The sequence below is a fragment of the Notamacropus eugenii genome, chromosome X, assembly GCF_028372415.1.
Source record: "Notamacropus eugenii isolate mMacEug1 chromosome X, mMacEug1.pri_v2, whole genome shotgun sequence".
NCBI lineage: Eukaryota > Metazoa > Chordata > Mammalia > Diprotodontia > Macropodidae > Notamacropus > Notamacropus eugenii.
The window spans coordinates 102,321,036-102,336,367 of record NC_092879.1 but is presented as its reverse complement, the minus strand read 5'-3'; the positions used below and the strand labels follow the sequence as shown (position 1 = coordinate 102,336,367).

Here is a 15,332-nt window from a genome sequence, read left to right as displayed (position 1 = left end):
ATGTCTAGGAAGGCTCCTAGAAGAATTAGCCTTTGAGCTCAGCTGGGGAGAGGGAACCACATGAGCTGAAGGCATGTGAAGGGACCAACTCAGACACCAGAATGGGGAGTAGGGATTGTACCCTGTTGGCAGTGGGGAGCCATGGAAGGTGCTAGAACAAGGAGAAGTGATCAGGCCTTTAGAAAAATGAATCTGGTTGAAGCAGAGGGAGGCAGGGACAGACTAGAATGCAGCTGGATTGTTCATTGGGCAGATGGACAGATAGTGGAATGGATGGCCAGATGATGATGAAGAGGTGAATGAAATGTATGGTAAGGGTAGATTGTCTGAATAGTTGGACGGCCAGCCAGATGGACCAGCAGATGGGTGAATGACTGGCAGAGTGGATGACAGGGCTGTGGGTGGGAGGCTTACCGAATGGACAGATGGGTACACGAGTGGGGAGCTCTCAGGATGGCGGCTCTTGGCCTAGCTTCACTGTCTGGAGCCCATAATTAGCCAGTTCAAGTCGACGCTGGCTTCTCTCCTTGAAGTCTTTACCCCTTGCCCCTTATCCTGGCTTCTCTCTCCCCACTCCATGTTCTCTCCTGCCTTTGCACATCTTCCTGTGCTGTTGAGCTGTGGCCCACACTTCCCAGGAGTCACTCAGCCTCAGCTCCAAGCCCTTCTCTCCTCTGCTCCATGCTGTGATGAAGAGGTGGTCATTCACCTTCTTTTCTCTGATCTCCTCTAGGCAGCTAGGGGGTGCTGCAGTGGATAGATCACCAGGCCCAGTTAGGAAGACCTGAAGTCAAATTGGCCTTACACACAGTGACTGTGTGACCCTTTCACCTCTGTCTACTTCAGTTCCTCGACTGTAAAGTGGGTGTCATAATAGCACCTACTTTCCGGGGCTGTTACGAGGGTCTGATGAGATCGTGTTTGAAAACATGGTGCCTGGCACATAGATGATTACTTTGTAAAGAGCCATAGAAATGTGTGCAGTGTTCTTGTCATCCCCTAAATCCCTTTTCACCTTTCACCTTAACCACTGGTACCTTCCCTGTTCCCCACAAACCTGTTTGGGTCTCAGCATCCTGAAATAGCCCTCAAGTGATTACTCCTAGAAAAGTCCAGCCCACTTATGGCCTCTGCTTCCTCATCCCCCTCCCAGTCCTGAAGTCACCAGGCTTTGGTCTCCTCCCCTTCCTCCCCCCATGATTTTGGGACAGTCCTTTGTCCTCAGTCTCTTCCTGGCAAATGAGCTCATATTTGGCAAGCACCTAGCACAGTGCCTGGCACATTGGAGGCACTTAATCAGTCCTTCTTCCCCTCCCTTGTCGTACTGGAATGACCACGTCCTCTCAACCACTTCAGTGGGATCAAGACTCACTTTCTGCTTTCCTGTGTTTGGGCAACCCCCAAGGCTCTGTCCTGCACCACTTTCCTTTCTGACTCTGTGACCTCCTTGGTTCCATAGTTCCCTCTCACTTCTAGGAATATGATTCCCAAATGTGTTTCTCAGATGCAGGTCTCTTCCCAAGCTCCAGTGATTTAATCCTGTACTACCTCCTGGACATCACCCAACAAGTCCAGACCAAATCATTCTCTTGGCTTCTAACTCTCTGTCCTTTCGATTTGCCCATTTCCATCTCTCAGGTTCCCAAATTCAGCATCATCACCCTTCCCTCCTCTTCCTCCTACCATACCCATTTACTTGCCAGCCCTCAGCCCCTACACCATGGCAATCAGCTACTCCTTGCTGGGCTCCCTGCCTCCTCCATACAATTCTGACTAGGTCACTGTCCTACTCATGTACCTTCAGGGATGCTCTTTGGCCTCTAGCATGAAGTCTAGCTTCCTCAGGCCTCCCCAGTCTGACCCCTGATGACCTTACCAGACTAACTTGACATCACTCCTCTTAGCCCTGTTTACACTAGCACCAACTAAGCCACTCCCCATTCCCCAACCTTAGCCTTCCATTTCCTGCCTTCACCCCAGTGGCCCCCATTGCCCAGGCGGCTGCTCCTGCCCCCCCCCCCTGCCATATCTTCAAATTCAAGGCTCTGCCCAACCTCCCATGGGAAGGCATCCTGAGTACTCTCCATTGTTAAGTTCTTTCTCCTTCCTCAGATTAGCTAGCTTTGACTCATCCATGTATGTATGGCTCCCGGTTCCCTCCAGCGGAATGGAAGTTCTTGGTTAGGGGAGGGGTTCCTGTTTTTGTCTTTGCGTTCTCAGCATCTAGGAATATACTTGCTGAATGGATGCCTGTATGGATAGATGAATGGACGGTCAGCTAGGTGGGTGGAAGGAAGGAAGGAAGGAAGGAAGGAAGGAAGGAAGGAAGGAAGGAAGGAAGGAAGGAAGAAAGGATGGTCAGCTAGGTAGATGGAAGGAAGGATGAATGAATGGACGGACAGATGGATGAATGGATGGACAGATGGATGGATAAATGGACAGATGGATGGATGAATGGATAGATGGATGGATAGAAGTAAGGTTCGATGGGTAGATTGATGAATGGTTGGCTAGGCAGACAGATGGATTGTGGGATAGATGGTTGAGTGTTAAGTAAATGGTTGGTTGGGTAGATGGATAGATGGCTGGATGGATTGTGGGACAGGTAGGGCCTGGACTATTGCTTCTTCAGCCGTTCCCTTCTCTAAAGTTGTGAAATTATTACTCTTAAAACAGATTTGACTGTGTCATTCCCTACTCACAGATTTCCCATGGCTCCCTATTGCTTCTAGGATAAGACACAGAATCTTTAGCCTGGCATTTAAGGCCTTCTACAGACTGCCTCCCATTTACCTTTCCCCACTTATTTCCTATGATAGCTCCATGTATCCTCAATGGATAGGGCACTGGGCCTGGAGTCAGGAAGCCCTAAGTTCAAATCCAGCTCTTAGACCCTTCCTAGCTGTGCGACCCTGGGCAAGTCACTGAACCTCTGTTTACTTCAGTATCCTCAGCAGTGCAATGGAGGTAACAACAGCACCTCCCTCCCAGGGTCGTTGTGAGGAACAAAGGAGATATTTGTAAAATTCTTAATGTGGTGCCTGCCACATAGTAGGCGCTATTGAAATGTTAGCTCTGTGTCCCATTAGACTAGCTGGTGATTCCTCCCCCTCCCTGCTCCCTCCTAATCTGCTGCTTTCTCTAAGACATGGCTTGGGCACACCGGAGGTCCTTACCAGCCCCCCAACCCCCTGCTGTGTTAAATTTTGGGCTGTTTTGGGGGAGGGGAGTGCAGCCTCTTGATACAGACTAGCTGCTGGCAGGACTTGGGGAATTCATTTCCTCACTTAGGACCTTAGGCAGTTCCCAGAGGTGTGGAGGAGGTGCTACCTGCTCCTGTGAACCTCCTCATTACAACTTCCCTTGATTGATGAAAACACAGGCCTGGTTCCCCCTAACTTGTATTTACTTTTCTGTGTAATTTCCGTGCCCTTTCCATCCCCTCCCCCTCCCCCCACTCACCCTAACCCCAATCCCAGTCCAACAGCAATTCCTTAAGGGCCAGGCCTTGTCTCGGGTTTTGTCTCTGTATCCTCAGGACCCCTAGCACAGTACTTAGTACATAGCACGGGCTTCATGCATGGTTGCTGAATATAACTGAATTGAGGAGGCAGCTGGACAGATAGAGATCACCTCGTGGCTGCATTCACAGAAAGCTGGCAATGTGAATGGACAAAAGGACAGTTAGGTATACAAATTCATGGATGGGTCCATGGAGGGATGGATGGATGCATGGATGAATGGGTACATGGATGGATGATTGGATGGATGGATGAATAGAGGCATACATTGGTGAATTCCTAAGTAGCTGAATAGTTGCTTCTAGGCCATAAGGTTACCTTCTCAGGCCTGTGAGTCCATATGCTCAGAGAAACAGAGCTATAGCTGGTCCAGTAAAGCAGTGACAGATGGGGTAACAGTGGAAAAACTTTGAAGTGAGCATTAGGAGACTTGGCTTCTAGTCTCAGCTAGGCTTGTTACAGTAGGTAGCCTTGGGTGACTTTCTTCTCTCTGAACCTGTTTCTCCCTCCTTAAAAGGGTCCCTTTAAGACCCCTCTAGAGAGATAGAGAGCTCAGATTAGGGTGAAGATGAGAGAGCGCTAGAGAGAAAGAGTGCCTCGTCTCTGGGGGCGGGGGAGCATCAGCTGCAGGGTCCTCTCCATCTCGCAGCCTTAGGCCTCACATGTCCTTCAGAAGGAGGAGGCCCTTGGTCCTTTCTGGTGCTGAGCTTCCTAGGATCCTGTTCTCTGTATTTCCTCTGGCACTGTTATTTGTGTCCAGACTCCTGTAGGTGGGAGCTCGAGGCCCAGTCTGGCCCTAAAGCTCTTTGGGGGGAGGGGATGTAGCCCTTTAAGAGGCCTGGAAGGGGGGGGTGTCAAGGATGGGGGAGGCCTTGAGTTCTCAGGGTTGGCCTCTTAAGTCTAGCCATGTCCTTCCCTACCTTAGCCCAGTTCCCACCCACCTTCCTGTGGCCAGAGCACCCCCAGGACTGGCTCCCTGCCCACCTAACAGCAGCTCTCCCTCTTTCTCATGGTCCCACCTCTCTCCACTCCCCTTCACCTTTCCTGCCCCTCCCCCCCCTCCCTACCCCAGGGACGAGGAGCTAATGGAGGATGACGAGGACGCCCACCAGTTCTGCTGCCCCCCTTCTGGGTCCAGTAGCCCTGCTTCTAGGTAACCTGGAAGTCCGGAGGCTTCATCCTTGTCGGCCGGAGCCCTCCATCAGGGTCCCCATTTCTACCCTCCTCAGGTCTCTAAAGCCTTAACTGGAAAGAACGGTGTTGGCCTCTGGTCTGGAGGCTGCCTGCACAGGGCTCTTGCATTTCCCTGGCTCCTCTCTCCCCTGGCCTTAGGGACAACATTGCCGATGGTGACGAGGATGAGCCTGGTCTTTGGATCTCAACCAACCCTTATTCTCTGCCCTGGTCCCCCATGGACTCGGGGAGCCCGATAACCCTGGAAGGTAGCTGGTCTGAGGAGAGGAGAGGAGATGAGACTAGGGGAAAGGAGGCCAGGGGAGGGGAGGCTGGAGGAGAAGAGGCCAAGGGAAGGCGGGTGGAGAAAGGAGCTGGATTAGGAACTTGGTCCCATTGGTTTGGGGGGAGTGAAGTGGGTAGATTGAGGGTGGCTCAGTGGACACTTACGGGGAACCCCATCCCCTCCCCACATTCCTACCATTTGCTGACTTCAAAGCTTCTGCCTGTTGCCCTCTCCCAGGCCTTGGACCCGGACAGACATTCTCTTCCCCCTATTCTCCCATTTCAATAAAAAACAAATCTGTCTTCTTCCTTCTTCCACCTTGGCAAGTCCTCCTTGGCCTCGCTTTCCGTTCTTTGTAAAATGAGGTGGGTTAGGGTTGGCTGAAAATGCCACTCACTGCTTCCTGGAGATCTTTGACAAGTCACTTCTGTCTGGGCCTCAGTCTTCTCATTTGTAAAATCAGGGTTCTAGTTGACCCACCTACCTCACAGGGTTGTTGTGAGGAAAGCATTCTGTAAACAGTGTGGTGTGTGTGTGCCTGTATGGGGGGCGGTTCTGAAGACTCATTAGCACTCTCGCCTTGGTGAGAATTCAGTTACTCGTTGAATTACTCAGTTTCACTCAGTCGCTCACCCTTTCTGAGGCCTTAGTGACTAGGCCTTGACATTAAATGGCACAGAAGTGTGAGGGGCTCTTGGATCCCCCCAGAATTGGAGTTCTGGATCACTACCTGAGGCTTAGAGATGGGGAGTGACCCATACTCAGGGCTCCAGGGTTTCTACTGTTTCTACTGAGCCCCTGGAAGGCTCCAAGGTGCTGAACCCACTGGTCTAGTCTCCACCAAAGAGATTTGGATGCGAATCAACTTTGAGCCTCAGGTTCCACCAGGAAATCCCAGGCATGGCCCAGCCACTCACCTTCAGAATTCGCTTTTCCACTTGCTTCTCCGGGAATCCAAGGACTGGGTGGGGATGAGCCCTAGACGCTTGTCATGGGGGCTTCTTGTGGGCTGGGTCAGCAGCCCTGAAGTTTGAGGGAGGCTTCCTGGGGGCTCTCACCCCCTCTACTGGCCAGCACGCCCTGTTCCCGCCTGCTTTGGGGAGCATTTCCCCCATTGGCTCCTCATTGTTTTGGGGCCTTCAAGATTCAGCTCTTTGGAGCTGAGCAGTGTCCTACACTCTGATTTTGAACTCTTTGGCTGCCTTTCCTCCCTCATTTCATTCAGAGGGCTGCTTGTTCCTTGTCAAGTCTGAGAAAGGGACTTGTTGGGGGTGGGTGGGAGGGGGTGTTCATGAACTGGACTCAAGGATGAAATTGGGAGCCAGAGGTTGGGACCTTGAATACCAGCTAGAGAAAGTCCAAGTGTGGGACAGGGGGTGTGGGGTGATAGCCAGAGGCAGGGGGACTTCATCATGGGCCTCAGATGAGCTTGTGTAAGCTGGGTTGTGTGTGGGGAGCTCTGAGCTTGGGGGTGGGATCTTGAAGAGCAGCCTCCCCATTCCAGGCCTGGGGGGCTGACAGGTCCCTGGTTGCCAAGGTGATGCCTCCCCTCATCCAGAGGCTCCTTCCTGCTTTAGAAGCCATGGCAACTGGCCAACCCCCTCCTCCATTTCCATGGCAACTGTGTCCATCCCCAGCCCACCCCCCTATCCACCAGGGTTTGGGGAGGTGGCTGAACTTAGGGGGAAACAGAGAGATGGAGGGAGGAAGATGGCAGTGGGGTTAGGAAATGGGGAAAGAGGAAGACAGAGGGGAGACAGAGATGTATAAAAGAAAATCAGAAGGAGGGAGAGAGAAAATAAGACAGAGATATAAGAAAGAGGGGGGAGACAGAGAGAAAGAGCGAGAGAGAGGGTTGTAGGCCCCCCCCAGGCCATGTTCCCCTCAGCCCCCCAGTCTTGTTAGCCTGAGACCCATGTCTACCCAACCTTTCTACCAACGTGCCCCCCTACCCTGGCCTGACGAGGCAGTGTTGCCGTCCCCTCCTCTCCCTACATGTGCTTTGTTCATGATCATCTCCCTCACCCTCTGAGTGCTCACTCCTTCCTTGGCTACATTCTTGCGGTCTTGGGGCCAGGATTTTGGGCTGGCTGCATCCTTGGCTGTTTTCTGTTCCCTGGCAGCCAGGTCACCATAGCAGCATAAGGCCAGGTACTTCCCAAAGGTGCTGGGGGCCCAAGTGACCCAGGAAAGGCAGGAGGGAAGTTTGCCTGACAACCTTCTGCCATGCCCCTTCTGCTCTCTTGGGTTCCCACCCTGGAGGAGGGGGAGATGAGGAAGAGGGATAGATGGTCCCGAAGAGCTGCCCTCTACCTGTAAGGAAAGAGGAACCTGGGGCTTGGAGGCAGGAGCTCATTGACAAAGTAGGGAAGGAGAAGGGAGGAGGGAAGGGAGGCACCCTGCCTCGTGGCCTCGTACCTGCGCGTCTCTCCTCACTCCAAACCCCCCTTTCTCGCCGCTCCCTGGCTCCCTGATCTGTGGGTAAGGGAGAGTGCTGGGAAAGCGGAAGCTCAGACCAGGTGGTCAGCTAGAAGTGGGAGGGGGGCCATCAGGGACCCCAGAGCAAGGTTGCTCAGGTCCCCGGCCCCATCCATCCCTTACCCTCCTGCAGTGTGGAGGGCGATGCCCCTGCCAGTGATCTGGGCGTTGGGGCCGACAGTCCGGAAAGCCAGGCCCCCTACCGTTGCGGGGGCAGTGCTGTGGTCAGCGAGTTCGCCAAGTTGTCGGACCCCTATGACCTGCCCCCGGCTGCCTGCCATGTCCACATGCCTGGTCCGTCTGCTGCCACTGGCCTGCCCTGGGCCCAGCGGGCTCGCCTCCAGCCCGCCAGCTTGGCACTGCGAAAGCAGGAGGAAGAGGAAATGAAGAGATCTAAGGCCCTGTCTGACAGCTATGAGCTCTCCACAGACCTACAGGATAAGAAGGTAGGTGTAGAGGGTGTGGGGGCCAGTCCCTGGCAGGCACCTCCTGCCTCCTCCCTCTCCCACCTTTCCTTTCCTCTCTTCCTTCTTTTTGTCCTCCTTCCTTCCTTCCTTCCTTCCTTCCTTCCTTCCTTCCTTCCTTCCTTCCTTCCTTCCTTCCTTCCTTCCCTCCTTCCCTCCTTCCTTCCTTCCTTCCTTCCTTCCCTCCTTCCCTCCTTCCCTCCTTCCTTCCTTCCTCTCTTTCCTCTCCTCCTGTTCAGGTGGAGATGCTGGAGCGGAAGTATGGTGGCCCATTTCTCAGTCGGCGGGCAGCACGCACAATCCAAACAGCCTTCCGCCAATACCGCATGAACAAGAACTTTGAGCGGCTGCGTAGCTCAGCCTCAGAGAGCCGCATGTCCAGGCGCATCATCCTCTCCAACATGCGTATGCAGTTCTCCTTTGAAGAGTATGACAAGGGCCAGACCGCTCCTTACTTTGAGGGCAAACCAGCCTCCTTGGATGAGGGCGCCATGGCAGGGGCCCGGGCCCATCGGCTAGATCATGGCCTCCCCTACGGTGGTTCCTGCAGTGGGCTGGATGGAGGCAGCTCTGCCACCACCTCTGGGGAATTCTCCAATGACATCACTGAACTGGAAGACTCCTTCTCCAAGCAGGTGAGGCCTCTTCCCTCACCTCCTTCGAGACCCCTCAGTGGGTCCTCCCTGCTGGGCCCAGGGCTTTGTACTGGGAACAGAGAGGAACAATGGAGCTCCCAGGTCATTTGGGCTAAGACAAGGTTCATTCATTCCCCCACAAACAGTTACTCAATATTGGCAGATTGGAGGGAGAGCAGGGCCCTGAGGCGGGCAGACAGACCTGGCTTCCAGTCCCACTGACACATCCTGAGAGCAGAAATGAAAGCCAAGTGGGGAAGGAGTTTCCATACCAGGAGTGCTCCACCCTGCAGAAAGCCCCAACCTAATCAAACATGAGTGACCCCTTGGGAAAGGAATTGTGGGAGTTTGGGTGAGGAGGAGGAAGGGGCAGAGTCCAGAGCCTCTTTTCTTTGGCCTGATTGGTGGGGCCTGCACCCTTTTCTCTACCCCTTTTCCTGCAAACCTCCGAGGAGCAGGTGAAGTCCTTGGCGGAATCGATTGATGAGGCCCTCAACTGCCACAGCCTTCGGGGAGAGGAGGAGGAGGAGGACGAGGAGGAAGAAGACGAGGAGGAAGATGAGGAGGAGGAGGAGGAGGACGAGGACGAGGAGCCAGTGGAGGCAGGGAGAGTGGAGGTGTCAGGGCCACTTCCAGAGCAGGTGGAGGCCCGGGACCGGGACCACCATGGGGATAGCACAGGCACCTCCTTCAGTGACGTCACCCTCTACCTGGATGAAGCCACTGGGCCTGTGTCCCCCCTTTCCCCAGACCACCCAGCCAGCAGTGGTGAGACTCCACAGCCACCTCTGCCACCACCCCCACCTGGGGCTGCCAATACTCGGGAGGAGGACATGGGGGCCCGCCGGGGGCCCCCTTGCCTCGAATGCAGGGACTTCCGCCTGCGGGCAGCCCACCTTCCACTGTTGACCATTGAACCACCCAGTGATAGCTCTGTGGACCTCAGTGACCGCTCTGACCGGGGCTCAATTCACCGGCAGCTGGGCAATTATGAGGCTGGTGGGACTGGCAGCCCTCATGGGACCTTGCAACAGCACTCAGAGCCACCGCCACCAGGAAGACCCCCTCACCCCCTCCGCCACTATCCAACCCCTGAGGCTAGTGGCCTGGGGCCCCCACCACCCCCCCCTGGAAGCTCTGCCCTCAACAGCAGTGGTCCCCCTGGAAGTAGTGGCAACCGAATCCTCATGGGCAAGTGTGAGCCTGCTACGGCTCCAGTGGCCAGTGGTGGCGGTGGCGGTGGTGGGGACAACTCTGACGGGGAGCCTGATAGCTTGAACAGCACCACCAACTCAAACGAGACCATCAACTGCAGCTCAGGATCTTCGTCACGAGACAGCCTGCGGGAGCCCCCTGCCCCGCTGGGATCCCAGACTTATCAGCGGGAGACCAGGCACAGTTGGGACTCCCCAGCCTTCAACAATGATGTGGTCCAGAGACGCCATTACCGCATAGGCCTCAACCTCTTTAACAAGTACGTTTCCCTAGCCTCAGCTTCCCTGTGTCTCTCCTTCCTCCCACTATCTCCTCCTCTCCCTTCTTTCTTTTCAACCTCTTCCTTTCCCTGAATTCCAATGATCTGGGAGTATCATGGGTTCCTATGTGATTACATGCCGTGTGATCTTGACCCTCAATCTCCAAACACTGGAAACCTAATGCTCGAGAGTGTCATATGTGTATACGTATATGATGTACACTGGGTATGAACATCTGGAAGTGTGTACATGTGCCCTAGAGTACTGCCTCGGTAGCACATGTTCACCTGTGCATGGTATGCTGGCAATCACTTTGCAAACGTGAACAATAATTCTTATTGGTAGGAAACCAGAGAAAGGCATCCAGTACCTGATAGAGCGGGGCTTCTTGTCAGACACGCCTGTGGGGGTGGCCCACTTCATCCTGGAGCGGAAGGGCCTGAGCCGTCAGATGATTGGGGAGTTTCTAGGCAACCGTCAAAAACAGTTCAACAGGGATGTGCTCGAGTGAGAAGGGGTGGGGTGGGAGGGAAGGTGCGGCCTGAGGGTGGTCCCTTGGGTGTCTGGTGCCCCCAGACTGAGAAAATCCCTTTAACTTTCAAGGCCTTACTCCCTTCTTCTACAAAAAGAGAGTGGAGAAGGTCGGTCCTTGATGGTTCTGACATTTCCTAGCAGTTTGACCTTGGACAAGTCTCATCCTCTCTCTGAGCCTGTCAGTGAAGGGGCTGGACTGGGGATTAGGGTTAGGTCCTGCCACCTCTGCCATACTATACCCATTCCCCAACAGATTCCAAGGGAAGGAGAATGGGGGTGGGCCGACAGCCAGCTAAAGAGCGTACACCCTCTTTCTCTTGGGTCCTCAAATAGCTGCGTGGTGGACGAGATGGATTTCTCCTCCATGGATCTGGACGACGCTCTGCGAAGGTTCCAGTCCCACATTAGAGTCCAGGGAGAGGCCCAAAAAGTGGAACGGCTTATCGAGGCCTTCAGGTAAGGCCCTGGCACCTCCCCGTCCCTGGAGGCAGGAGCCAGTAAGAAGCTGCCAGGGGTAGGGGACTTGGGAAAGTTTTGTGCATTTGGGAGGAAGGACAGGCTGGTTGGATAAGACCCTCCCTCTCTTTAGGACTCAGTTTCTGCCTTTGCAAAATAAGGATATTCACTTGTTTTTAATTGTACAGTCATTTTTTCTCTCTCCTTCCCACTTTTACACCCCACCCCACCCCTGGGAAAGCAAACCCTCCTAACAAATCAGCAGCATCCAGCCAAACAAATCCTCAGATATCCGGGTCTCCAGCAGGAGGCGGGGAGCCTTGGATCTTGGGTCCTCTGCACTGGGCCTTTCTCATGGCATGGAGCACAGTTCTAGAGGCTTCCAAAGTTGTTTCTGTGTGTGATGTTGTCAGGGGATAATTTTTTCCAGTTTTGTTCACTTTTCTCTACCTCACTTCTTAGAGGTCTTGCCAACTGACTCTGGAACCGTTCATTTGGGCTTTTTTTTTTTCAAGGCTGGGTCTCCTGATCTTGTCCAGGCTAGAAGCACATCAGGCACTCATGGGCTCAATGCCACGACTAATCAGTTAGGAAGCTTTGACCTGCTCCATTTCTGACCTGTTCTTGTTCGGTCCTCCTTCTGGGTGCTCACCATGTTGATGCCTGACTCAGTGGAGATGCCTGATAGATTTTACACCTTTGTAGCTCCAGTAATCCAGCAGTCTCAGCCTCACTGTAGGAGTGTGTCACCTGCCCATTTCTTCCAACATCATACATAGTGTTCCATGACATTCATAGACCATAACTTGTTCAGCCATCCCCCAATTGATGGACACCCCTTCAGCTTCCAGCTCATGGCTACCACGAACACAGCTGCTAGACATATCTTTGTACATAAGAGGTTTTCCCTCTTTCTTTGTGGCATAAGTGTAGTAATAGGATCGCTGGGTCAAAGGATATCCCAGTTTAACTTTGGAGGTGTCATGCCAAACCCACTCTAAATCTCCATGGACCTCTTGTTAGTCTAATGGGTTACTTTTACTCAGTTACTTTAATTGCGCAATTCTCAAATTATTCATAATTTGGAACATTTTTCACATGGTTATTGATAGCTGGAATTTCTTTGAGAAAGTCTTTTTCATGTGATAATATTTCTTGAATGACTGACCTCACAGGGAGGAAAGTGCATTGGAAGTCGAAACATCCAAAGTGTTATTATTCTCAAGGAATGTGGGGAATGGAAAGGCCACTGGAGGTGGAGCTGAGTGAAGAGGTGGGGGGTGTGGGGGGGCAGGCTTTGTCTGGAAGATATAGGTTCTCGGGTGGCATGACACGGTGTGTCCTTTCTGTGGTGAGCACATCTGACTTCCTTTCCTCGAGCAGCCAGCGGTATTGTGTGTGCAACCCGGCCCTTGTGAGGCAGTTCCGGAACCCAGATACCATCTTCATCTTGGCCTTCGCCATCATCTTGCTCAACACAGACATGTACAGCCCCAATGTAAAAGCTGAACGCAAGATGAAGCCTGAAGACTTCATCAAGAACCTCAGAGGTACCTGTTTGGTCCCGTGACCTTGAGTTGGTCCTAGTCCCCTGTTGGGCCATGAGTCAGATCCAGCATGACTTGGATGTAGCAGATCAGGAAGGTTGAATGAAGACATTCCCAGGCTCCCTGTGTCAGCTTCTCCCACTTTAACTGATCTAAATCTCCTTCTGTCTCTGAGGCATAGCAAGTCTGAGAGGTTGCCAGGTCTTGAGTGGAGAGTGTATTTCATCGGGCACCTGTGACCCACTGTTGTTACCCTCTCTGGGACTTAGGAAAATGTGAGGAGATTGCCTGAGATCTTGATGTTTTGTGAATCTTGTCATTTGGTCAACCTGCAAACACCCCTTGTCACCTGAACCATTGCAGTGGCCCCCTCATGTCATCTCTTTCCTATTCACCCTCTACTCAGCTGCTAAGTCCTGACTATACCCACCCACCCCCCTCATCCCAATAAGCTCCAATGACTGCCTAGTATCTTTGGGATCAAATATGTAGGCCTCAGTCTGACTTTTCCAGCCCTACTTAACTTGGTCCCTCCCTATGATGACTCTGGCTCCCATCTCAGTGAGCTCCCATCTCAGGTCACCTCATCACCTTTGCCCCTACTAAGGTCAAGCATCACCTTGTATGTATATGAAGCTTTTTCCTCCCTCCCCAAACTACATAAAGGTGGTGCCCAGCATACAGCAAGCATTTACTAAATGCTCATTGATGGAGCAGCTACAATGTGCTAGGCACCAAGCTGGGAATACAAAAAGAAGGGAGAAAACAGACCAGAGTGATAATATGCTCATGGTAAACAGCAGTGAATTTCAAATCGTGCAGTGCAAGGCGCTCTGGGAGGGAGGGCTCGAGGGAGGCAGAGGACAGCCTCTGAGTTAGGGCTGAAGCAGAGGAGAGGGAAAGGCATTCCAGGCACAGGCTGCAGACACATGTGGGAAATGGGAGGGCCATGTGTGAGGCTACAGTGTGAAAATGCGATTGGAGGGAACAGGCAATGACTGACTGAAGGCCAAACAGAGCACTCTGTATTTGACCGTGGGGGTGATTGGGAGCCACTGGAGTTTGGGAGGGGAGGGTGTGATATAATCAGACCTGCTCCCTAGAAAAACCACTGGTGGCTGAATGAAGAACAGACAGGCCAGGGCATTGACTGGGGGCAGGCAGCCCTCCACAGCTATTACAATACTGCAGGAATGAGGAGATGATGGCCTGCACCTGGGTCCAGGCAGTCTCAGAGGAGAACCACTGCAGATGTGAAATCAACAGGCCTTGGCACCATATTGGTCATGGGGAGGGATGGTGAGAGATAGGAACAGTCCAGAATGACTCCTAGGTGGGGAGCCTGAGGGGCTGGGGGAAGGGTGTGACCCTCAACAGTAATAGAGAAGGCAGGGGGTGGGGAGTTTAGGGGAAAGAGAATGAGTTCTGTTTTAGACATGTGGAGTTTCAGATGCCTACTGGACATCCAGTTTGAGATGTCTGAGAGGCAAGTGGAGATAGGAAAATGGAGGCCCACAGATTTGAGAAGCATCAGGATAGAGATGGCCATCCATTCCATGGGTGCTGATGAGACGCCCCCAGTGAAGTAAGATAGAACCTTCTGGGACGCCTACAGTCAAAGGGCATGACCTAGATGAGGATCCTAGCCCAGGAGACTGAGGAGGAGTGATCAGCCAGGTAGGAGGAGAGCCAGGTAAGAACAATGGTAGGAAAACCCAGAGAGACTGTTGAAGAGCAGAGGGTAGTGAAGCGTGTCCAGGAGGATGAGGATGGAGAGAAGGCAGAGATCAGTGGTGACTTTGAAGAAAGTAGCTTCATTTGACTGCAGAAGATTGGAAAAGAGGGAGAGAAAAAGCAACAGAGCTTTGAAGTGAGTGGACCTGGAAGTGTGCGAAATATCCTGCCATTTCATGCACCCTCCAGGAGTCGACAATGGAGAAGACATCCCCCGGGACCTGCTGGTCGGCATTTACCAGCGCATCCAGGGCCGAGAGCTGAGGACCAATGATGATCACGTATCCCAGGTGCAGGCGGTGGAACGCATGATCGTGGGCAAGAAACCAGTGAGTATGGAGAACTGTGCCTGGCCCAAATGGACAACAAATTGGCTTTCTGTTTAAGGGGAATATCTGAGCTGAACTGAGGAGTCTGGGGAGTGTAATCGAGGTTCACTGTTCCCCTGATTTCCCTCCTCTTGGTCCCTACCCATCCAGGTGCTCTCCCTGCCCCACCGGCGCCTGGTCTGTTGCTGCCAACTGTATGAGGTGCCTGACCCCAACAGGCCCCAGAGGCTTGGTCTTCACCAGCGTGAAGTCTTTCTCTTCAATGACCTACTTGTGGTATGATCATTTGGGGTAGCTGGGTTGTCAAAGGGGGATGGGGCTAGTGGGGAGGGGTAGATATGTTGAGTTCTGTTGTGGACTTGCTTGGACAAATCCTTTCCATATCTGGGCAAGGATGGGGCAGACAGTGAGCCTTTCATTTTCTAAGTATCCTTCTAGACTTTTGATTCCCTTAAATTTAACACCCATGGATTACAGAAGCCAACTTTTGGGGGAGGAGGGGGGTGTCTTATGGAGATTGTCAGTTTGGATTCTTTTCCTTTCTTATTTAAGAAAACACTGGATGTCTTTTGCTTTTCATACTCCCATCTCCTGATGAGAGGCAGTGTGGTATAAGACAGGGATTCTTTTCCTCTTTTGTCAGAGAACCCTTGAGTACGTAGTTTTACCCAAAAGAACAAATTCCCACACCCTGTGGGGG

The 15,332-nt window shown here is 52.8% G+C and overlaps 1 protein-coding gene across 5 annotated transcripts in view; it reads left to right on the top strand.

The window, feature by feature from the left end:
• The window catches only part of IQSEC2 (IQ motif and Sec7 domain ArfGEF 2), a 34,594-nt gene that overhangs the window by 13,328 nt on the left and 5,934 nt on the right, over window positions 1–15,332 (top strand). For all 5 annotated transcript variants that reach the window (XM_072627351.1, XM_072627348.1, XM_072627347.1 and 2 more), the window contains 8 exons: window positions 7,592–7,904; window positions 8,162–8,557; window positions 9,016–10,031; window positions 10,378–10,539; window positions 10,900–11,022; window positions 12,406–12,572; window positions 14,493–14,632; window positions 14,783–14,908. In XM_072627351.1, the coding sequence (XP_072483452.1) occupies window positions 7,592–7,904; window positions 8,162–8,557; window positions 9,016–10,031; window positions 10,378–10,539; window positions 10,900–11,022; window positions 12,406–12,572; window positions 14,493–14,632; window positions 14,783–14,908 (2,443 nt within the window). The remainder of the gene's footprint in view (window positions 1–7,591; window positions 7,905–8,161; window positions 8,558–9,015; window positions 10,032–10,377; window positions 10,540–10,899; window positions 11,023–12,405; window positions 12,573–14,492; window positions 14,633–14,782; window positions 14,909–15,332) is intronic.